The sequence below is a fragment of the Pinus tabuliformis genome, chromosome 1_2, assembly GCF_031772625.1.
Source record: "Pinus tabuliformis cultivar Carrire ecotype Pingquan chromosome 1_2, CPIR1, whole genome shotgun sequence".
Classification (NCBI taxonomy): Eukaryota; Viridiplantae; Streptophyta; class Pinopsida; order Pinales; family Pinaceae; genus Pinus; species Pinus tabuliformis.
In genome coordinates, this window is record NC_142298.1 from 835,071,850 (window position 1) to 835,096,959 (window position 25,110).

A 25,110-nucleotide genomic window follows, 5' to 3' on the forward strand; every position below is an offset into this window, starting at 1 on the left:
CAAGTGATTATATGAGATAGCTACCCTTCTTATGATGAATTATTCACTGTTATATCAGATCTGAAAACACTTATGACAACAATGAAACAAGAATGAAAACAGTGAGCTATCAATGTGAGAGAGTGTGCCAAAATGTGCCTAATATTCTTCGATGCCAAAAACAAGCTTATTAAGTTAAATTTAGGATTTTTAGCCTTATGTGATGAAATTTTCAGATCTGATCCACTGATTATGTAGAGATATTTCAGTCAACAAACAAGTAGATTTTTGCTCAATAATTAAACCCCAACTTTCCAAAGCACTAGTAAATTTTTACCATAAATTTCTTAATTTATTTAGGTCATTAGATATGATTTTTAGGGCACTTAAGTATGAATTTAGTCACTGTTACGAATGATTCAGAGAGCTGTGTGCCTAAAATTCTTAGATGCCAAAAACAAGCTTATTAAGTTAAATTTTGGATTTTTAGCCTAATGTGACGAAATCTTCAGATTTGATCCACTGATTATGCAGAGATATTTCAGTCCACAAACAAGTAGATTTATGCTCAATAATCAAAGCCCAACTTGCCAAAACACTAGTAAATTTTTACCATAAATTTCTTGATTTATTTAGGTCATTTAGATGTGATTTTTAGGGCACTTAAGTATGAATTTTTTTTCAGTAAGCACTTAAGTATGAATTTAGTCACTGTTATGAATGATTCAGAGAGCTGTAGCAAATAGTGAGGAAATTGAGGGCTTAGAGACCAAACCCTAGGCCCAAGGCCTTGAAGATTGCTTTCCCAAGTTGCCAAAACTTTTCCAATAGACTTAGCACCTGAAAACACTAAACTCGAGCTAATTTTTCAATGCAAAACCCACCAATATTCAGTCCAAAAATAAATCAGAGATGGATTGGGGTAAATTAGTGCCAAGGAGGGCTAACGCTAGGCCCAATAAGGCTAGCGTTGGGGTGAAAGAGGCATAGAAAGCCTAGCGGCTAGAAAAAGAGGCCAAAAAGAGGCCCCAAGGGTCAAAGAATACGCCAAGAGGGAGAGAGGAGGGCCGCATAAGAGGAGGAGGAGGGCCAAGGCTAGGGAATGGCCTAAAAAGGTCCACGACAAGCCCTTAGGGTTGCCTTCCAAGCTTAAGGAGGGAGGCCGAAGCCTCTAAGGCTTACGGCCAGGCCAAAAAAGGCCTTAGGAGCCTGCGAGAAGGAATAGGGAGGAGGCCGAAGCCCCCAACCTCTAAGAGGCTGAAAAGGCTGACGCAGGGGGAAAGGAAGGCTGACACTGAGGTTGGAGGAGAACGCTGGGCCTTAGAGCCCTAAAAAATTTCGAAACCCTTGCCAAAAAATCAATTTGCTTCAGATCTTTAATTTTGTTGCAAAATGTTCAATAGCTAGCCTTGCAAAAAATTGTGCAGGCTAGATCTTATCCTCAAGGGCCTAGATCTAGCTTTAATCCAACTCTTTTCTCTTGATCTCACCTGCACAAATGAATTTTACAAATACCCAGAACCCCATTATATACAAAAATTTAAAAAATCTCAAAACCCTAACTGCAAAACAAGAGTTAGAATAAAAACAGTTTACAAATTATATTATACAAATTCTATTTACAAAATGTACAAATATACAATGCTTAGAGAAATTTTGAGAGATAAATTTTTGAATATTTCTTGATAATTGCTAGATGTATTTTGAGAATAAATGCAAACTACAAGCTTAACAAAGTTAGAAAAACCATAAAAATATTTGAAGTCCAAACAAGGTCAGCTTGTGCCCACAGTTTGTGAACTTGGAGCCCAAGGGTTGGGGAACCTGCAAACACTATATAATTCCTCAAGCATAAACCGTTAGAACAACAATGAATCAGATCATTTAAGATAAGCCCAAAGCTTACCAATAGAATGTTCCTATCATCTACAATGAAATAACGATTTAATTTAAAAATTTAAAACACAATATAGGAATGCCTGTACCCAACACATACCACAAATCAGTAGAACAAAGACACCATGAACTGCACCCCAAAGTCTTTATTATGATTAATAATAAATGTTCCCAGCGGGACAGTAGCTTTACATCAACTTTTTTGCAGAATTACATTAGCCAAACATCAGATGGCTTAAGACACAAATGACTTCTAATTTATAGATAAATTCTCCAAGTGGAAAATAACAGCTAATTGGCTTGATCTTTGTCAGCATAATCTTGGTTGTTGATAAATTCTTGATCATCTTTTAATCTTTGCGGTCGACATACTATTTTTGAGGAATTTTCGAATTTCCTCAAAAAATTGACTTTGACTTAACCACCAAGGTCCAAGGGTCCAATTTTTCTTGAAATTTCCAATATTCCCTTGGTGGGGGACCTCCAAAAATTAATTTCTTTGAGACCCATGAATTTTTCCGTTTGGAGATTTAATTTCTCTAACATTTTAATTTTTGACTCTAATTAATTAATTTTCTGGCTTAGGATCAATTTTATTTTTGCCAGAAAAATTAATAAATTGACACTACATGGGATTAATTATTTTTCCACCCTCAAATAGTTTAGCCGTGGTGTCTAATTGTGAGGGACAATGCACTAAAATATTTTTTACATATGATTTTATATAACTAAACCCTCAAAGGGGGAATATCTGTTCGTTATAGACCCTCAAAAGACATACCGAATTCTACGACACAATATGATCTACTAGACCAAGTGACTTGTAATAAAATAATTTAGCCAATTAGCTTAAATTATTCCCAAGTCACTTTTACATAAGACTCGTCTAAAACATTAGGACCCACCTAAGACTTTGACAATAAATTCCACCTTTGCTTTCGGGTCAGGTTGGAGGGAAAAACTCTGCCGATCATCTGTGTTCAAAACATAGCTGAATCAATGAGACGAAAAACCTTCTAGAATAAAACTCGTCGCCAAAATAATATGCTTACTGTTAATTTTAGGTATGTTCTATGCTTAGAGCAATTTAATTCAATTTTCATAGTTAGCTCAATATCTTTTCCAGATTAGCAATCACATCAGCATTAAAGTAAACTGCAGATAGAACATAAACATAAACTGCAGAAGAGAAGCCAAGACAAGAGGACACAAGATGTGGCGCTAGCCAGGGACACACCCCAATGTGGGGAAACCCTTGATCAATTATTCTTATATGTTCTTCAATAGTTTAGCAGAGAGAGAGAGAGATAGTACATTTACAACAGAAGTCAACACTTAGACTTTCTAGATAAGAGAATAGATCATCTCTACATGAGATCAGTTGAAGACATGCTGCTTCAATTGATTCTCCAAGGTGACTCCTTCATCTATCATTGTGCTGCATCTCGTCATCATGCTGCACCTCACTGTGCTGCACCATGTTGCACCCATCATCACAATGTTGGACCTTATGACTGTTGCACCTTGTACTAGCTGTCCCATTTACTTGCTCCATCAAACTTCATTGCCGCTCCATGCATCACCATGCTTGCAGCTATCCATGATTTACCACTAGACATGCTGTACCTTTGCATGCTAGGTGTACTCATTGCTAAGTACCATACAACTGTCACAATGTTAGTTTGCTGTCCCTTGCATGCTGCTGTACCAATGTGCTTCCAATTGGCTCCAACAGGCTGCAAGGAAAACTGGTGTATCTCCAACTGCTCACGTTGACCTCAATACATGGCACTTATAGGCTGCAATAATGCTGTCCATACTAGGTTTGATCCTCTAGCATCCAAATCAACATAAATACATACCTCTGCTTCTTCAAGGGCTGGTGATTATTCTCTGCAGTTAGGTCACTGGTTAGGGCTTCCTTGTTGCCTGCTATAACCCACTTTTCTTGACTTTGAGACCTCCCAAATAGTGTGGTCTTCTCCCACACATATATCTTCTCCTATGTCGTTGTTAAGTCCACCTTCTAGGCCTCCAAATGTTGCCCTACAGCCTCCTGTTCACACAACAACTTGCCTGTGTCTTTCTGCCTCCTGAACAATGCCTTTTAGGCCTGCGGCTGAGTTGTAGCAGCTCCTCCTATCTGTGGTTCACTTGTGGGAGGAAGATACCACAGAGAGAAGGCTTATCCACCACCTAGAACTACCCTGCATGGCTGTGACCTCCTGCTGTTGAAATCCGAGGCGTTGTAAGGGACAAATTAACCCAAAACAGTCCCCTACTAGCTTCTCCTTCTCCTTTAGCAAATTTGGCTATTTCAGATATGTATTACTCATGAATGGATGCACTTTGGATCCCTTTCTTCCACGTTGTCCAGACTCCTAAACTCCTCTCGTTCTCTTCTAGGTTGCTACAGCTAGGGCTTGATATGACAGCGGTTAGGTCTTCCTAAGATCTCAGATAGGCTTCCTCTATACAACGTATAGGAGCCTTTCTTCAACAACAAATATATGACCGCATTAGACCTTCTTTTGTTGCGGCTAGGGCATGACTAGATCCCCTTCAACTGCGGCTAGGTGGTCCTCTCTTCAATTGCGTCTAGGGCACCTTGATTCACTGCATCTAGGGCTTCTCCCTCTTGATCCCTCTAACCACCAAACCCAAACGAGTGGAGAGAGATCTTAGGAGAAGTGTGTGTGTGAAATGACTCTTAAGTCATCTCCTCTTATACTAAAACGTTGAGCACTTGTGGGGTTTATTTGGTTGCTGGCTGACCTTGACAAATTGTCCCATAACACAAATAAATCATATCTCGATGAATACTTATCGGAATCGGATGATCTTTAGATCAATCCTACACCTCTCGATGAGAGGGATCCAAGAAAAATATCAGCTACCATTAATAAGATGACCCACATGGAGTTTAGCCCTAGTTTCCAATTTTAACACTCCCTCTCAACTAGGGAAAACTCCATCCATTGATCCATATGTCCGATTGTACTATCTTTGCCATAAGTGCCTTGCATTGCTCTGCTCTGCTCTGTTTTGTTGAGCTCTGCTCTACTGAACCATGAAGAAGAAGAATTGATCGAGAATGTCTCATACCATTCTCTATTGACCTGAAGTCAATTTCATATGAGGAGAGTGTGTCATACCACTCTTACTGACCCCAAGTCAGTTTCATTGATCCTAGATCAATATCACAAGAGAGTGTCTCAAACCACTCATACTGATCCTAGATTAGTTTCATTGATCCCAGATCAATGGAGGTCATCCGAGCATAAGCAGTACGGTAGATACAACGATGTGTCCATCGATAGTACTACTAATGGTCCCTAACCCCATTTCCCTACTCATTGATCAGATGAGAGGTACTTCCCATGAGTCCTCGACTGCATGGGTAGGATGCCTCGACAGGAGAACTAATCATCCTGTCCACAGGAGAACGAATCATCCTGTCCCATAATAACCACGGGAGAACCAATCATCCCGGACCACAGGAGAACTAATCATCTTGTACACAACGCACCATTAGGGGAGGGTGAGTCGCCCTATGGTCGCGTGTTGCTCAAGTAAGTAACCCAAGCCCCCCGGAGCTCTCAGAGCTCAGTGCATGCAAGATGCAGGACCCTTATAAGAAGGTCTCTCAATGACTCCAAGTCATTTGGGAAAGTCACAGATTTGACCTTTCCTCGAGGCTTTGACAAAAAAAGTTTGCGACCTGTACATCAGTCTCAATGCGATGGAGCCTCCTCGCTCATCAACTTACCATATCCTAGATAAGGTAGTATCTGATGTCTATCTGCTAGAGCAATCATCGAATATGGGATTCCTCAACAATCGAATCCCCCCCTGGTTGTTACAGAGGATCACAGTGGTATTCATCATGTGTACAAACAACTCACTAAAGAGCTTCCACAACCAGGCAGCTTCACACGAGATCATACTCGTAACTATGTATTCAGTCTCGGCTGTGCTTATAGCAACTGACTTCTGCTTCCTGCTCATCCATGATATTGAAGCAGAATCCAAAGAGAACCAACACTGAGAAGTGCTCTAGTGATCCTCCACACTGCTTGCCCATTCAGCATTCAAATAATCATGCAGCTTCACATTTTCGGCAGTGTATCTCAATCCATAAGAGATTGTGCCCCAAAGATATCTCAGAAGATTCTTGGCACCAATCCAGTGAGGCTCAACCAAATATGAGCTCACCATGCTAACTGCAAAACATATATCCGGACGGAAGTTCACCAAGAACATCAATGCAAATGAGTTTATGAAACTCAGAGGCATTTCCCAAATTTGGTTCGGCATCATCACTAAGAACATCAATGCAAATGAGTTTATGAAACTTAGAGACATTTCCCAAATCTGGTCCGGCATCATCACCATATAACTTCTGAAAGTTAAGATCCTCGAGGTAGTCCCGGGCTTGCAGTTTACCATTCCACATTCGGAATCCAACTCCCTCTTACTTCTGCAAGTGAGAGGGTCTGCACCTATCAGAAATAGGTCGTTCTTAGAAGGTGCCAGTATGAGAGGTCTATCATCCACAACCTTCAAACAATGGTTTGGATCGGCTTCACTCTTAGTGAATGTCAGCTTTATCTGACAGCGATCAATCCTCTCATATCAAACCCGAGGTGATTTGCTTCAAGCCATAGAGGGCTTTTTTTCATTTGCACACATGAGATTCCCGATCATGAATCTCAAAACCCTCGGGTTGTTCCAAACCTGTGGACCTGCTACATGAGGGGAATGGTTCCCTTGTAAGATGGTACATCTCTAATATGTACCTTCATGCTCCTTTTGAATTTAGGCATCCCTGTTACCATTTGACTCACATCGAGTAGGGCCCCATAAGTAGACCTCCGGTGTTATAGATGAGATATGTCAATTGACATGATCCCCAATGGACCATCCTGCAACTTGATACAAATTGCCAACCCCGAACCCATGAGTAAAAGCGTATTTGAAAATTCTATTTTCAAACACATACCTTTCCATCGATGAATGCCATCTAGAAGCCTTTGAATTCCGTTGCTGAAATGGGAACCATGTTCTTCTTGTCATCAAGTTCATAAAAGAGATTCTGTAAACGAATCGAGTTATCCTCATTCAATTGAGGGGTAATATTCCCTACACCCTTTCCGGCATAGGTGGCATCGGCTCCAAGTATAACCCCACGGTTGTTTCCATCTCCACCAAATTAGAGAGAGCACCCTTCTATCCGATGAAGTGCCTTGAAGCACTAAAATCAATAAGCCAGATTCCCACAGAATCTCAGATTCCCACAGAATCTGAAGGAGAGGGCCAATACAAGATAACTTTATCTTATTAGAAACAACATTTGATTCTTCATACCTGGGGTTCCTTGCTTCCTTTGAAGATTCGGCTATTTCCTTGATGACCTGCATTACCTGTCATTCCATCGATCATTGAAGATGTCCCTGGAATGATTGTTATCTTCATCAAGAGATGTGTCCCTGCCACTTGGACATTCTTTCGCATAATGGTCGAACTTATTGTAAGCAAGGCATCTGCCTTTCCTTTCACTCTGAGATCCAAGCTTCCCATTGAAGTGATCTGTAGGTAGGCCATCAGAAGCTTTCGCTGTGTCACTCTGATAATATTCTCTGCTTCGACTTCACCCTTGGTGAATTTGAAGAGGGATGAGGAATCCATTGATCCTTTCCCAACTGTCTTCGGTGATTGCTCTTTCACTGTTGCTTGGATTTGTCTTCACTTCAACTCCGATTCCATTTTAATTTTAGGTATGTTCTATGCTTAGAGCAATTTAATTCAATTTTCACAGTTAGCTCAATATTTTTTCCAGATTAGCAATCACATCAGCGTTAAAGTAAATTGCAGATAGAACATAAACATAAATTGTAGAAGACAAGCCAAGACAAGAGGACACAAGATGTGGCTCTAGTTAGGGACAAACCCCAATGTGGGGAAACCCTCGATCAATTCTTCTTATATGTTCTTCAATAGTTCAACAGAGAGAGAGAGATAGTACATTTACAACAGAAGTCAACACTTAGACTTTCTAGATAAGAAAATAAATCATCTCTACATGAGATCAGTGGAATACATGCTGCTTCAACTGTTTCTCCAAGGTGACTCCACCTATCATTGTGCTGCATCTCGTCATCATGCTGCACCGCACCTTGTTGCACCATGTTGCACTCATCATCACAATGTTGGACCTTATGACTGCTGCACCTTGTACTAGCTGTCCCATTTACTTGCTCCATCAAACTTCATTGTTGCTCCATGCATTGCCATGCTTGTAGCTGTACATGATTTACCATTAGACATGCTATACCTTTGCATGCTAGGTGTACTCGCTGCTAAGTACCATACCACTGTCATAATGTTATTTTGCTGTCCCTTGCATGCCGCTGTACCAATGTGCTTCCAATTGGCTCCAACAGGCTGCAAGGAAAACTGGTGTATCTCCAACTGCTCACGTTGACCTCAATACATGGCACTTATAGGCTGCAATAATTCTGTCCACACTAGGACTGATCCTCTAGCACCCACATCAACATAAATACATACCTCTCCTTCTTCAAGGGTTGGTGATTATTCTCTGCACTTAGGTCACTGGTTAGGGCTTCCTTGTTGCCTGCTACAACCCACTTTTCTTGACTTCGAGACCTCCCAAATAATGTGGTCTTCTCCCACACATATATCTTCTCCTATGTCATTGTTAAGTCCACCTTATAGGCCTCCAAACGCTGCCCTATAGCCTCCTGTTCACACAGTAACCTGCCTGTGTCTTTCTGCCTCATGAACAATGCCTTTTATGCCTGCGATTGAGCTATAGCAGCTCCTCCTAGCTGTGGCTCACTTGTGGGAGGAAGATACCACAAGGAGAAGGCTTATCCACCACCCAGAACTACCCTGCATGGCTGTGACCTCTTCTTGTTGAAATCTGAGGCCTTGTAAGGGACAAATTAACCCAAAATAGTCCCCTACAACCTTCTCCTTCTCCTTTAGCAAATTTAGTTATTTCAGAGGTGTATTACTTATGAATGGATGCACTTTGGATCCCCTTCTTCCATGTTGTCCAGACCAATGTTGCACGAAGCGGGAGCGAAGCCGAAGCGTTTTTTGGAAGCGGGGACGCCGAAGCGTCATTTTCCAAAAATCTAGGAAGCGAAGCGTCCGCGGAAGCGTCTGCTATATATATATATATATTTTATATATTTTTTTGCATTTATACTCAAAACAAACATCACAAATACCAAATTAATTGTAGAAGACATGAAAACATGCATAAATCAAGATAGATATGGCATCCATGATTCCATTGTAGTTACTAGTATGTACAACAATCATCTATATTCTAGCTATTACAAACATACATCAAATTTTTAAGCATATTATAAAACATAAAACATTTAAGCATATTATAAAACATAAAACATAGAGCATATTATGATTTATCTAGCAAGTGAGCAACTGTCAACATTTGTCATGTCCAAAATTCAAATAATAATGTTTACAAAATATGTCACTTGGTCACCGCCAAGCCAAAAAGGTTCAAAATTCAAATTCACAAGTCTACAAGTCTAATGAGTAATCTATGACAAAAAGTAGTAGATTGTGAATATATCTACTAATCTCTCCTCCTTCCACCACGAATAGAATGTGGTGGCGGGCCTCCACGTGGTGGCAATGAAGAAGATGGTGCCTGTGGAAGTCGTGGCACTGAAACTGATGAAGAAGAACCCCCTGCTGTTGGTGTTGAACCATGGAACCTAGGAACCAAGGGACCAGATGGGGGTGGGGGTGGTGGCATATCAACACGGTCATCATCATCCTAGAATCGCTCAAAAAATTCATGCAAAAAAAAAAACACTAGTTAACAAAAAAATTAAAAACATGAATTAGAGAAATGCTTTATAAGGGAAAATTGGAAAATTCATACCACAATGGACATACCTGGATAAGAGCATCCTCTAATTGCTCTAGTCGCAACACTCCATCCTCCAAATTGGGCTCCTCTGGATTCTTGTCCCAAATCAACAAGTCTTTATTAGACTTTGCATCTTCACAGTAATGGGACAACAATCGCAAGTTGTAATGAACATAAACCAAGCTCTCTGCCCGGTCTAAATTCAACCTGTTCCTTTTAACACTGTGGATGAAAGAATAAGAGCTCCAACACCTCTCTGCAGAAGAAGTGTTTACCACCTGTGATAGCACCCGCAATGCCAAACTCTGTAGAAGTGGAGTACCCCCTCCATGCATGTTCCACCACTCAAGAGCAGAAAAAGTCTCTCGATCTTTAATTGCATGCATGCTCCCAAATGGACCAGTGTTGAGCGTATAGTTGCTCACCTGTCTCCGTACCAATGCAGCGTCCTCCTCATCAGGGATTAATTTACTCAATGCAGCCATATATTTTTGGTGAACCTCTTGATCTTGGTGTGGTTTTCTCTTGCTTCCCCCCCCAGGTGCTGGTGTTGAAAGCCATGATGGATGATAGTATTTAGGTGTCAAAACATATGCTAATGCATGCAATGGAACATTTAGCATTTCCCATCGGTTTTGCACCTCTACACAAATATAATTGTACAAGGTGATATCTCTAGGCTCAACAATGTCTTTAATCTGCCCCAACATGCTATCCATTTGCTCATACACCTCCCCAATTACTGGTCGATCTGAATCTGCAAACTTGATCATGTAATAAATTGGTTTGGTGAATTGCAAAACATATTTAACCTGTCCCCAAAAGAAACTGTCAAGAACAGTGTCCTTAACTGCATTAGCACCATCTATGTCAGTGTTAATTTCATCCCATGTTTCAGCACACACCAGATTAGTTAAAGCTTGTCTCACCTTCACTAGCCGCCTAAAGGTGAGGTAATAACTAGCAAATCTTGTCTTTGCAATTTTAAGCAATTGCAACTTGGAGTAAGTGCCATAGAAGTAGTTTACCCTTGTATGCCCTGTGATGAATTTAATGAGCTGCTTCCCTCTCCTGTAAACCTCAGCAATCCACCCACATTCTTTGTGTTTCACAATATCATGCATCAAAAGGTTCAATGTGTGAACTAGGCACCCAGACCAAAAGATGTGTGGATGAGTACGCTCAATAATTTTTCCTGCTGCCTTACAATTTGCTGCATTATCTGTGATCACTTGAACCACATTATTCGGACCAACATCTTTGATTGATTTCAATAGGAGATCTGCAATGTTTTGTGCAGATGCAGTGATGGAGGAGGAGTCATGACATGCAATAAATACTGCACCACTAGAAGAAACACCAAGAACATTTATCAAATGTTGGTTTCTAATATTTGTCCACCCATCTGATACAATGGATACCCCAGAATCTACCCACTCATTTGTAAAACGTGTCAAAGCTCTTTGAACCTTAGCTTTTTCTCTTTCTAATAACACTGTTCTAGCTTTCTCATAGTTGGGGGCCTTGTATCCTTTTGGGGCTTCATTGATGGCCTTTACCATTTCATGCCAATAGGGAGAGCGAAGCACATTGAATGGTACACCGCAAGCACAAAGAAAACGGACTATCTTTCCATCCACATCATCCCTCCCAGCAACATTAAGGAAATCCCCTATTGTTCTTCTACCTCCAGAGCTTGCAGAAGTACCATGAGGAGATGAGCAACTACCAAATTTAGAGGTTGCACTTGATTCAGAATGAGTTTTTTGTTTCTTGTTTTTTTGTTGTGCAGCCATCTCTATTTGGATGTATTTTCTTCTTTCTTCAGTTGAAATGTTTGGGCAAATCTGTACCCCCACAGAACCCTTTTTTTCATAACTGTCCAGCACCCCACAAAGATGCCTCCTTAGACGGGTATATGAACCACAATATGGTTTTCCTCCATGACAACCATGAGGGCACACAAATTTGTAAGATCCACCACCCTTTCCCCCATCAAGTTTGGTCACATAGTTCCACAAGGGTGTTGATGTAGCTTTCCCATCTTGTGTTTCAGTGTCCCCTTCAGGTTCATCCCCTTCCTCCTCATCATACATTGGGTCACTCCTATTAGGACCATCACCACTGTCCTCTTCTGTTTCTTCCCTTCTATTCCTCACCTTTGCCATCATTAAAACCAAGAGTGGAATGATACATAGAAGCCAAAAGAACACCATCTTGGAATATGGATATAGGTGGTGGACAACGACAACCTGTAAATAAAGGAGCAAGTAGAAACAATGGGAAAGAGTAGGAGAAGGAGGAGAAAAATACAAAAAAATTGTCAAAAAAACAAGGGAGTTTGGGGTTTGAACTTACCTCTTTAGCTCTTGTAGATGAAGTCCTCCAAGCTCTTGCTCCAAGCTCCTCCTCCTTCTCCTAGCTCCTCCTTCTTCACTCCTCCAAGCTCTCCTCTCTTCTCCTCTCCTTTCCTCTCTTCTCTTCTCCTCCCCTCTCTTCTCTTCTCCAACTCTCATAAAATCAAAGTGAGAAAATGAGGAATGAATGGGGGCTTTATTCTTTTCATTCCTCACCTTAACCTCACTCTAACCTCACCCTAACCCACCCCCTTAATGTTGAGTGAACATAACTTAAAAAGAAAAATTAAAAAAAGACTGTTTTTTTTCCCTTGGGCGCGCCCCTTTTCGCCGAAGCGTACGGAAGCGTGCGCGAAGCGTCCGCTTCCTGCTCCGAATCGCCGCGCTTCGGAGGCCCGAAGCGCCGTACGAAGCGCGCTTCGGAGCCATGGAAGCGGCGCTTCGGAAATTCCAGGAAGCGTTTTAAAATGCTGAAGCGCCGCTTCCATGGATCCGAAGCGCGCTTCGTACGGCGCTTTCGTACGGGGCGCGCTTCGGAGCTTCGATCCGGGGGGGGGGGGGGGCGCTTCGTGCAACACTGGTCCAGACTCCTAAACTCCTCCCGTTCTCTTCTAGGCTGCTGCAGCTAGGGCTTGATATGACAGCGGTTAGGTCTTCCTAAGATCTCGGATAGGCCTGCTCTATACAGCGTATAGGAACCTTTCTTCAATGGCAAATATATGACTGCATTAGACCTTCTTTTGCTGTGGCTAGGGCATGACTAGATCCCCTTCAACTGCGGCTAGGTGTTCCTCTCTTCAACTGCGTCTAGGGCACCTTGATTTGCTGCGTCTAGGGCTTCTCCCTCTTGATCTCTCTAACCACCAAACCCAGATGAGTGGAGAGAGATCTTAGGAGAAGTGTGTGTGTAAAATGACTCTCAAGTCATCTCCTTTTATACTAAAACGTTGAGCACTTGTGGGGTTTATTTGGTTGCTGGCCGACCTTGACGAATTGTCCCATAACACAAATAAATTCATATCTCGATGAATACTTATTGTAATCAGATGATCTTTAGATCAATCCTACACCTTTCGATGAGAGGGATCCAAGAAAAATATTAGTTGCAATTAATAAGATGAACCACATGGAGTTTGGCCCTTGTTGCCAATTTTAACACTTACCTAGGTTGTTACATACATACACAGTCTTACTAGTATCATTTACATTACAAATTTGCAGAATGGGTTTACAATGACTCAAGAGCTGATGGTCGATGATCTCGATCTTTGAAGAAAAATATAGTACCATTGCTTCCTTGGAACTTTGACAAAATGTGTGCAACGCCACCAAAAGTGGGTGACCCCATAGGAGAATTTTTCTCCTAAATTTGTCTTTAGCCGATAGCCTGTTGTCGCTCAAATTGTATAGGCACTGTGACAACGATCTCACGTTGGGGGCTATCACTCTGATCCCCGACCTCTCCATTCTAGCTGTGTCCTAACAACATGCTATGGGGGGTAGTCCCTATGGAAATGTGAAGACGAAGGACAAGTTGGCAACCAACGAGTTTAGGAGACACAATTGAGTGGCCTAGCTACTTGGTTAATTTTAGCAAGACTTAAGGATTATATTTGATTCGAATGTGAGACCAATGCCTTATGGAGTCAACTTCTTGCTTATTACCAATTATATGCCAAGTAACTAGATGGACAATCGCTACTTGGATGCTTCACTAACCTATATGCTATGCAAATCCTAAGACCTAGGTGTGATGCAAGAATCTTGGTTACTTTTAGTTATATGCCTATTCTAAGTATGACCTTCCTCTTAACTGTTTTGGAACCAGTCTTTAGAGTAGGTTGTGGGATGGAAGCCAACGGGAAGCAAGCAAAGGCTTGATTAACGATACCTCCCCCTGTGTTCCAACCACTTGATGCCTTCGGCGCTGCATAGACTGTGGCTCTGACCACTGTAAGGTCACCATGTTAACCATTAAAAAGGTGCTGAATGCCTCAATCTAAATTGAGAAATGGTGGCCCTAGATATCTATGCAACTAGACTTAAAATGCTTGTGCAAGGTATGTGAGTGAGTCCCGAGTTAAGATTGTTTAAGTCTTTAAGTACTTTAGTTTGATTAGCTTGTATGACAAGAGTACTTAACAATAAATGGAAATACAATCTTAACAACAAGGACGAGTGTTTAAGTGCCAACAATAGACAAAAGATATCAATAAGAGATGACAATGATAGCAATTAAGGAAACCTATAACACTTATCCACTAAATAATTAGCCAATGCTTTTCGATACAAGATGCCAACAACAATCACTTGAGACAATTAGAGAATATCCAAGATATGCGAATTATTAAGAGATGCTCAATGAGATTAGAAGCCCTTGAGCAAAGAACACTTAGATGCCAATATGTCAAACAAATTAGACTCTTAGAACCTCAAGATCACAAATTGTTTAATGATAAACCATTGGAGCTTATACCAATAAAATTGCAAGTGTTCTTAGCCAATGTTCTTACTTGAGAGACACAAGATGATATTCAATTATGGATTAAGCGCTTATATGAGTGAATCTAGTGCAAAGTTAATGATCTTTTAGAGGCTATGAATGAGCTTACAAGAAACAACTAAACATTAGCTTTCAAATAACCAATGTTTAAACAAGCTTCTTCACAATAACACTTAGAACCAATGAGAGCACTTTATATAACTTGCTTCCATTTAAATGAGCAATCATTAACCCTTTAGAACAACAAGAAGTAAAATCACTCTAAACCCAAAATTGACAAGCATGTATGAACCAAATCTGAGCAATGAGACACCCAATGACTTGCCAAATGAAAATATAAGCTAACCAACCTTCTTATGATGTATTTTTCAGTGTTATATCAGATTTCAATGCACTTATGACAGCAGTAAGAAAATTGTGAAACAGTGAGTCACCAATGTGAGAATGTGTGCCAAAATGTGCCAAACAATTTCCAAATGCCAAAACAAGCTTATCAAACTGAAATTTTAGATTCTTTAGCCCTTTATGATGTAAATATCAGATCTGATCACACTTGTTATGCAGAGGTATTCAGTTAGATCTGTGCCCAGGAAACAATGCCCAATTCACACAATGACTAGTAAACTTATACCATGATTTTCTTAGTGCATTAAAGCAACTCATATGTGATTTTTAGAGCATGAAAATGTGTTTTTACCACTGTTATGAATGTATTCAAAGAGCTGTAGCAAACAGTGAGACAAAAATAGGGTTTAGAGATCAAACCCTTGGCCTTTAGGCCTAGAAGAACTTTTCCAAATTTGCTCAAATTTTTCTAAAGGCTTGAACACCTGCAAACATCAAAACTTGAGTCAGTTTCTCTTGCAAAACCCACCAATATTCAGTCCAGCAATTGAATGACCAACCAGAAGATGGATGAGGCCAAGCTAGGGCTATGAAAAGGGCAAGAGGCAAGGGAAAAAGGACCTATAGGCCTACGGCTAAGGCCTAGAAAACCCCATGGCAGAGGAAGGAGGGCCTAATCGGGTCACGACAAGCCTTAAAGGCTGCTGTCTAGCACAAGGAAGGGACCGAAAGGCCCTAGAGGTCTACGACCTAGGGCTTTAAAGCCCTTAAGGCTTGCGGCTGCCTCAGGAAGGGAGGCCGAAGCCTTTAAGGCTCACAGCCAGGTCTAAAATGGCCTAAAAACACCATGACTAGGGGAAGAAGGAAGGTTGAGGCCCTTAGTTTTAATTTTTGTAATGTCCCAAAAAGGAAATAACAATGCTAAACAAGCAAAATGCACATATGACACAGAAAAATTCAGACAATAATTAAACACCCATAAAATTGCACCAGAACTGCGCCAAATTGAGTCATTTTATTATCAAAGGAGAGTACAATGCATGGAATGTGTGCACCTGGCTTGCCAAAGCAAGCTAGACAATCCGAGGTGAGAAAAACGCTGTTCGGATGCAAAGGAAAGACTTCTCAATGTTTTGCGCTAGTCCTAGAAATTCTGCAACTGCTGGTTGGAAGAAACCCTTGTTTGAACTTCCAAAGTGCTCAGAAAATTCCACCAAATTAATCTTGAGTTGTGTTGACCACTACCGGTCAACTACCCATGCAGTACACCCCTTTTTTTCTTTGCAAAAAGGGGTAGCACCTGATCGACGTGTCCGTGCCATCCTGCAGTCATCAGCAGCTTGATCATTTTAATTGTAAACCCAGTCTGCATGTATGAATTGTAAATAATCTTAGCAGATATGAGTCGTGTATGTAAATTGTCTAAGTGGACCTAACTTTCTAATGGTAATTTACGTCTCGGACGGTTTTTCGTCTCACCGATCCATGATCGGCAGAGTTTTCCTTCAGCCTGACCCCAAAGCCGAGATGGATTTTGTCATTAAAATTTTAGGAGAATCCTAGTGCGTTAATCTGCTAGATTATAGTTGTGTCGCAGAACTGGGTGGTTTATGAGGGTCTATGATAAAGGGGTTTTCCCCCTTAAGATGTAAATTGTAAAAGTCATGATGAAAAGTGTCTTGAGGATGTTTTAATCCCCTCATAAGTCCTAAGTCCTAGGTCCTAGGTGATTTTTCCAAAGGCTAAGTTCGAGGATCCATTTAAAAATGAATTAAAAAATTAAAAAATTAAATAAATAAATATAATAATAAAAAATTTAAAAAATTATAAAAATAAAAAGAATAAAATAAAAAAATTATAAAATAAAGCAAAAATCCTAAAATAATAATATTTCGAGTGAATGCATGCAAAATTTCATTTTTTAAATGAATTAACAAATTCGACGGATGAGATTAAGAGATGTCTTGATCCTCATCGACGGTCGAGATCATTTCGACATGGATCACTCGAACTAGCCGTTGGGATCTTTTCCTTTAAATAGGGTGCTAGGGGTCAGTTGAGATCAGATTGGATCTGTGAGTCTTGTGCTGAAGAAGCTCTCTTGTAGTTCATTTTTTGTGCAATAAAGAAGACTTTGGAGTTAAAAATCTTGCTGGTGTTACTCTTCTGAAAATGCTGTAAGATTGTTCTATTTGTTCTGCATAATTTTATTTTTAGCCATTAATGATAGCTTAATGAAGATTGATCTAGGCACAGGTATCTTGTCTGATCTTTGGGGTTTGAATGATAATTTAGATTCTGAAACATATTGGCAGGTATCTCCATTTGATCAAGGTTTCACTATTGTTTTCTCCTTCTACGTTGATGGTTGATTTTAAGCTGTGCAGGAAATCCTTTTTTCAGATTACCGGGCATTAGGGGAAGTTCTCGGCTGAACCAGCCAACTCTCGGATTGTGTTTTCTGAAAGAGCCTAGCCAGTTCTTGATCCCGGGCTTATCATTCGAAATATTTTTTATGAATGCATGCAGGGTTTTCTGAAGCATTTTACATTTAAATTAAATTATGATAATATTACTGTGATTATTGATAAATCTGGCTACTAAAGAGCCTTAGATCTGTAAATACTGTAATTCTTTTGCTGGATCTAGGGTTTTGATTTTGTTTACTGCAATTTTTTTTTGTGATTTTAGGTTAGTTTTGAAGGGTTTTACTTTAAAATTTTGTGTATATCTGTCGGGTTTTGTTTTCTTCTTGCAGGTTACAGACCTGAGACAAGATCTGGAGTTTTCTCGGTCCTCTGGGTGCTGCGTTGATTTATTGACCATCTGTTTGGCTGGCCGTGGAAGCATCAAGGCCCAGAAATCACGTATTGAAGGGAATATATTTCGATTCAAGGGTTTTGCAGCCTCCAAGCACCCCTGCAGTCGTTACACCAACCTGTATAGATTACGCACAGCAAATTCATTTAAAATTTGCTGAGCTGCCCATCAGCCTTTCACTGGTCTCAAACTGCAGAGAATAAAGCGTTTTTGGGGGATATACGTTGTCCAGGTGATATATTTTGTGTTGAAAAGCTGCATGTTCACCCAGCTGTCATCTGAACACCTGAAAAATACCCACGCGTTTTATTCAATCACCACAATCTTGTTGCTGGAGGCTGCACGCTTTAATCAGTGGCGGACATACTGTGTGAAAGCATCAGAAATGCTCAGGTGAGTCTGTAAATCGATTCAAAGCTTTGTCTCTGCCGTCAACTGTGTTCTGGTCGCTTGAATCCGGGTCACGAATTTCTCCCTTTAGGTATTAATGGCAGCGTTTCATTTGTTTTATTTCTTTGAAATCTAATGTCATGATATATGTTAGCTGTCGGATTGGTATAGCGCCGGTGAGATTTTCCATTAGAACCTGCAAATCAAATAAAAAAAAAACGATATATACGTGTGGCTGGTTTGTATATGCGCAAGGAAGAAAACCATCACTTGAGAACCATTCAACGTGAAGCATTTAACACCAAGTAGCAGGTCCAGCCTAAAGCGGAATCGTCCAATTCAGAAGCGCTCAGAATCGATCCGCAGACTTTTCGACTTGAATAACATCGGTGGCTTCAGACCTACCCACGCGTTTTTTCTTCAGATCGCCGTCGTCTGGTGTCCGAACCCGCAGGCCTGCGGATTTAGCAACAAGCTTTTGCGCGTATAGGGTATCGAAGCCGTAAGGCAGATAAAAAAAGAGGAAGCGTGTAGTTTTTTTTTATTATTTTTTTTTGATTGTTTAATATGATTCAATGTTCATCTGAGGATTAACTGCATGAATGTGGTCTCTTGTTAGTATTTTACGTGACTGTTCAAAGCATTTTATCTTTCGAAATTTTAAATTGCTGGAGTATCATTAAGTTGTTAAGCATTTTCTCGCATTTGATAAAAGTTAATTTTCGGTCAGGCTTTGATGATAAATGATTGCTCTTAATGAGTTCATATTTCTGCAGCGTCTGATAATTAATCGTTTAAACATTAACTCCGCAAGGCACTGGTCTATTAATTCAGTAAAATCATTTTAGTGCTGGTTTCCTTTCGTGTATCCCAAACCAACTGATTCACAGTTGGTCATCCATTTTCCTATAGGGTCTACCCCTCGTAGCCGCGGGAGACAGGCTTAAACGGAGAGATCGGGGATCAGGGTGACAGCCCCCGGTTTGAGCGTTGTCGTGACAATCTGTGCGACAACAAGCTGTACACCACAAACCTAGAAAACACTATTGCAACCTACACATACATACAGATCATGAACTGAAATAAACTGAGACAATCACACAAGGGACACCATTATTTTTGGACAATTGTCCTTGGAAAAACCCAATGCGAGAAAACCGGTGCAGCGTATAGAGGGTTTGTATTATTAAACAGATTCTTGAATACAACTAGGGTGCTAGATATGGCTCACCCAACAGAGAATAATCCTAGCAGATGTATCTCTATCTGGAGACAGATATTCCGGCAAATTCAACAACTAGATGATCAAACCCCACAGATGACCTCGCTGTTCCCAGTGCTGGGCAATGATGGCTACTCCAAGCTCTGCGCTGGAACTGTGTCACCTCCTCTAGGTGTTGCGTCCTCTAGGAGTTGCGTCACCCCTATAGTGAGCCTCCCTTGCTCAGAAAGTTGATTTGCTGAACTGCTCCCTCTCTGCCCCACATAATCTTCCCAGCGCTGCCTCTAAGGGCCTGTGTCAGCCCCTACGGCTTCTGTGCCAGTCCCTACGACCTCTGCTTCACACTCTCTAGGAGTGCGCTATCTCTCGCGGTGCTACTTTGCCTTCTGCTATGTATTCTTCGGCTTCAAACTGAAGTTCCCTTGCCGAACTGCCCCTCACTGCAACTTAGTTCACTAGCTCGATTTTCTCAACAAACCACACCCCAGAAAAATCAAACTCTTTGATCTCTTCGGTGTATCTTCAACTGACCCTCAAGCCTTCTCTTATACTTTTCCCATTGATGAATCAATGACCGTGATCTAATCTCTAATCAACGGCTAAGATTAGAACTGGCTTGATCCTCATCACTTAGAACCTTCTCACCCATATTTTTTTTAATACACATTAATATTTTTATTTTCCTAAGTTTAGACTTAGGAACCCATTAAAAATATTAATTATTTTAATAACTCCTCATCTAGGTGGAATTTCTTCAAATGATTTCTGGGTTTTGGAGATCTCATGTATTCTAGCCCCTCCACCAAATTTTGGAGCTAGAGCACATCTGATGCTACCCAAAATCAACACTCCCTCTTAGCGAGGAATGTGCTCTAGTAATACTTCCCCATAGAAGCATTACACTGATCCACCGTATCGATCGTCTGTGCTGCTGATGCTTGGCCTGCTGCCCTTCATCCATTGCACTGCTGCTCCCTGTATTGCTGCCCATGACTCTGCCACTACCACTGCTGCATTTGTACTACAACTCCTCCTCAAGATGCTGCATCATGTTGCCCATAGCACTGCCACTGCTAATTGCTGCACTGCAACTCAGTTGCTGAGAAGTAAGCAACTGAAAACTCACCCAAACATTGACATCCTGGTTAGTATGGATGCCTCGTGATCCTGAAGCTTCCTCTGCTGCTAATCTATGCTTACCCTCTGCAACCACTGCGCTGCTGCAAACTGCTCTATGCCTCTCGCACTGCTACAACATACACTGTACTGCCTCAGACTTTGGCACTCTAGCTCTGCCACTGTCGCTCCATCAATCCTCACTCCAATCAACACCCGTCATTCTGCTACTGTTGTTGAGGGCTCCTGTAGCCATATGTGATCCAAGAGTTTGGGTCAAGGATCCTGCCCGAACATGTAGTCCTCCCGACTACAACTCGATGTCGCCCCACCTCTTCTCCAGAGGTACATGAGCACTCATGGCACAATCGTCATCCTCGCCTTCCTTGTCCGCTTTCGCTGGAGTAGCCTTTGATTTAGAGGCTTCCCCCTTGCCCTTCTTCTGGGGGCACTAAGTGGCATAATGTTCCGACTCCCAACAAATCTGACCTTGGAGATGTCATTCTTCTTCCTCTTCTGCTGTCCTTGCTGTCTCGTTGATGCAAGTGCTGCATCCTCCTCCTCCTTGACTCGGGTTCCCTTGTCGCTACTCCCTGCCTTGGTCAATCTCCTGAGCTAGTCTTGTCGAAGAGCTGCCCACATCTCCTCCCGACTGGGGAGAGTCGCTTTGCCCAAAATACTTTGGACAAATGTCTCCCAGTCCTCGGTGACTGCATTCAAGGCGGTCCTGACCATGTACTCAAGATCTGGTGTAGACCCCAGGGAAGTCAACTGGTCACGAATCCCTTGCAACCTGAGAAGGAAGGCATATATCTCCTCTCTTTTCTGCATCTGGTACTGTCTTAGCTGATTTTCTAATAGCATCTTCCATTGCACGGAAGAGCCCTGATACAAGGTGGTCAGTGTCTCCCACATCTCCCTTGTTGTGTTCTTCTCAGCAATGTGTGGTACTACATGATCTTTGACCCCGTCTAGGATCACGCACTTGGCCTTAGCTTAGGCCTCCTCATACTTCTTCAATGGATTGACGTCGACCGGTTCAACAACAACTTTCAAGGCATAGTCCTTAATGCGATGTTTGTCTAGGATTGGTAGGATCCTGGCCTTCCAGATGAAAAAATTGGATGCTCCATCCAGTCTGTCCTGATCCCTCAACCCATTCATTGCCATCTCTGCTAAAAAATATGACTGGTTCTCTTCTACCTCTCCTGCTGTCAATCTAGCAAGACATGGATATGGATTTCTTTGGTGCAAGAAACCCTCTAAGGAACAAGCTCCTCTCTAGACTCCCTCTGAGTCCTGATTTCCCTCTCAGAAATCCTCTGGCCAACTGTCGAATCACTCCTCTCCAATCCTCCTTTGCTGCTGCAACCCAAATCTAGATTTCTTGGCTAGAAATCTGTCAAGGCAGTGATTCCCTCTACCTTGGTTCAGTCTCCTTAGACACTGTTTTGCACCAACAGAAACAACATCCCACTAGCTCCTCAAACCGAAAATCTGCTCAGCTTCCTTAGCCCCGGCAACTTGAAGAATTGGAGCCCTTCAGGTTCTGCACATTCACTGCGTGGGCTGGATCAACTCCTCCTAGCCAACTGCGTCAATCTTTCCTGGCTCAAAAAGATGACGTGGCTCTGTGTGAGCCTGATCTGCCCCCCTCTGCCTCTGCGTTGGCCTTGATGGCTGATGCAGCTACTGCGTAGGCTCCTCCCAGCTACTGTGTCTCCTCCACCTGGCTCAGAGTGCTGATGCAGGCACTGCGTGAGCCTTTGCGTCACTTTCTCTGCAATGCGTCACTCCTTCTGCGTCGCTAGCTCTAGAACAACGCTGTCACTCAGGACAACTGCTTTTCTGCTACAAATTCTCAGGATTTCTTGGCTGGTGTCTTCAGTCGCCTATGATCTGCAATCGCTCTGATACCATGTGAAAATTTCTGAATATACATATCAAAAACCCCTACTGCAATTACTGGTTTAATATCTCCTACTTGTTCTTTGCATTAACAAGTTATTTAATTCAGTGTGGAAAAAGTCGGGAAAAAATCGGGATTAAATCCCCAAAATGCAATTTTTTTGGCTGGCCGATTAAATTGGCCGATTTTTTGCCGATTTTTTCCCAGTTGAAAAAGTCGGGATTAAATCGAAAAAGTCGGGATTAAATTGGGACTTTTTCCAAAAAATCGTGAATGAGGTAGTTTCTTTAACGATTTTTTAATTTGTTTTTGAAAAATCAGGCTTTTATTGAAAAAATCGGGATTTTATTTAAAAAGTTGGGATTTTTTAAAAAATGAATATTTTTGTATTTTTTTAAATTTTGCCGACTTTTTCAAAAAACTCCCGACTTTAACGACTTTTTCAACTTCTGGACCCTTGCCGATTTAATCCCGACTTCGACTTTTTCCACATTGATTTAATTACATAAACATTGATGTAAAACACTATTACAACCTACACATACATGTTGGAATTCCAAGTCTATTCGTTAGAGATTCTTCGTGTACTATCTGATTTGTTTCTTCCTACTTGTTCAGTTACTTAGCAAGTTATTTACCATGTAAATATTGAAAATAAATACAAGTACAATATCAACACATACAGATCATCAACTGAAAGAAACAAGCACACAAGTGACACCATTGTTTTTGGACAAATGTCCTAGGAAAAACCCAATGCAGGAAAACCGGTGCAACTATTAGAGGGTTTTATTATTAAGCAGTTTCAGAATATAATCTGGGTGCCAGAAATGGCTCACCTAACAGAGAATGCCCTTGGCAGTAGTACCTCTTAGTCGGAGATAGATATTCCGGCTAAATCACCGGAGGAACGATCCCACAACAACATTGCAACACTTCTGCTTCTCTCTATCACCCTGATAGGGACTGCGTCACCCTATCCAGCTCTCCAGCTCCAATCTGCCCCACGAAATCTCCCAGCGTCAGCCTCTAGGGTCTGCATCAGCCTCTCGGGGCTCTGCGTCAGCCTATTTGGCCCAGCATCAGCCTCTCGGGGCTCTGCGTCAGCCTCTGGAGCCTCTGCGTCTCCCACGCTGACCCTCCTCAGGCTCTGCACAGCTCCTGGCTGCCTCTGCGTGGCCTCTAGCTGGCTCTACGTCAACCCTCTCCTGGATTCTGCGCTGATGCTCCCAATACTATCTTTGCCTCTCTGCTATTGTATTCACTGCCCCTCAGCTGCAACTCTGATCACTCCTTCGACTTCCTCAGCAAGTCCTGCCCCAGAAAATCGAATTCTTGATGAACTCGGTGTATTCTCCAACTGACCCTCAAGCCTCCTCTTATACTTTTCTCGTTGGTCCATCAACGATCGAGATTAAATCTCTAATCAACGACTAAGATTAGATTTGGCTTGATCCATGACTTTTGGACCCTTCTAACACAGTTTTATATTAATACCCATTAATATTTTATTTTTCCTACGTTTAGACTTAGGAACTCCATTAAAAATATTAATTATTTTAATATCTCCCAAACTGTTTAGAATCTGCCCAAACCATTTCTGGGTCTTGGAGATCTCATGTGCTTTAGCCTCTCCACCAATCTTCGTGGCTAGAGCACATCCGATGCTACCCCAAATCAACAATAAATATAGATCATGAACTGAAATAAACTAAGACAATCACAGAAGGGACACCATTATTTTGGACAATTGTCCCAAGAAAAACCCAATGCTGAAAAATCAGTGTAGCATATAGAGGGTTTGTATTAGTAAGTAGATTCTTGAATACAACTAGGGTGCCAGATATGGCTTACCCAATAGAGAAAAATCTTGGCAGATGTACCTCTATCCGAAGACAGATATTCCAGCAAATTCAACAACTAGATGATCAAACCCCACAGATGACCCGGTTGTTCCTAGTGTTGGGTAGCGATCGCTGCTCCAAGCTCTGCGCTAGAACTATGTCACCTCCTCTAGGAGCTGTGTCACCCCCACAGTGAGCCTCCCTTGCTTAGAAAGTCGATTTGCTGAAATGCTCCCTCTCTGCCCCACAAAATCTCCTTGGCGCTGCCTCTAAGGGCCTACGTCAGCCCCTACAGCTTTTGCGTCACCTGCGGCCCCTACGGCCTGTGCGTCACCCTCTCTGGGACTGCGTTGTCTCTCTGCTATGTATTCTTCGGCCTTAGGCTAAAGTTCCCTTGCCGAACTGCCCCTCAATGCAACTCAGATCACTAGCTCGATTTTCTCAGCAAACCACGCCCCAGAAAAATCGAACTCTTTGATCTCTTCGGTGTATCTCCAACTGACTCTCAAGCCTTCTCTTATACTTTTCTTGTTGATGAATCAATGACGTGATCTAATCTCTAATCAATGGCTAATATTAGAACTGGCTTGATCTGCGTCACTTAGAACCTTCTCACCCATATTTTTATTAATACACATTAATATTTTTATTTTCCTAAGTTTAGACTTAGGAACTCATTAAAAATATTAATTATTTTAATAACTCCTCATATGGGTGGAATTTCTTCAAAAGATTCCTGGGTTATGGAGATCTCATGTATTCTAGCCCTTCCACCAAATTACGGAGCTAGAGCATA

At 41.6% G+C, this 25,110-nt stretch overlaps 2 protein-coding genes across 5 annotated transcripts in view; one reads left to right on the plus strand and one right to left on the minus strand.

Moving 5' to 3' along the window:
• LOC149208520 (alcohol dehydrogenase-like 6) overlaps positions 1-25,110 on the plus strand; it is a 231,415-nt gene that overhangs the window by 56,755 nt on the left and 149,550 nt on the right. The gene's annotated exons all lie outside the window — the stretch shown is intronic.
• LOC149208521 (uncharacterized) lies at positions 9,386-11,466 on the minus strand. The gene is made up of 2 exons (XM_089396098.1): positions 9,835-11,466; positions 9,386-9,712 (listed from the first exon to the last, which is right to left on the minus strand). The coding sequence occupies exons 1-2, from the start codon at positions 11,368-11,370 to the stop codon at positions 9,509-9,511; spliced, it is 1,740 nt and encodes a 579-aa protein (XP_089252224.1). The 5' UTR covers positions 11,371-11,466; the 3' UTR covers positions 9,386-9,508.

Excerpts from the sequence above, each read along its gene's own strand:
- LOC149208521 (XM_089396098.1), bottom strand. The coding sequence starts at position 11,370 with ATGGTAAAGGCCATCAATGAAGCCCCAAAAGGATACAAGGCCCCCAAC. Across the intron at positions 9,713-9,834 it reads TAGAGGATGCTCTTATCCAG|GATGATGATGACCGTGTTGA; the intron begins GTATGTCCATTG and ends GAGCGATTCTAG.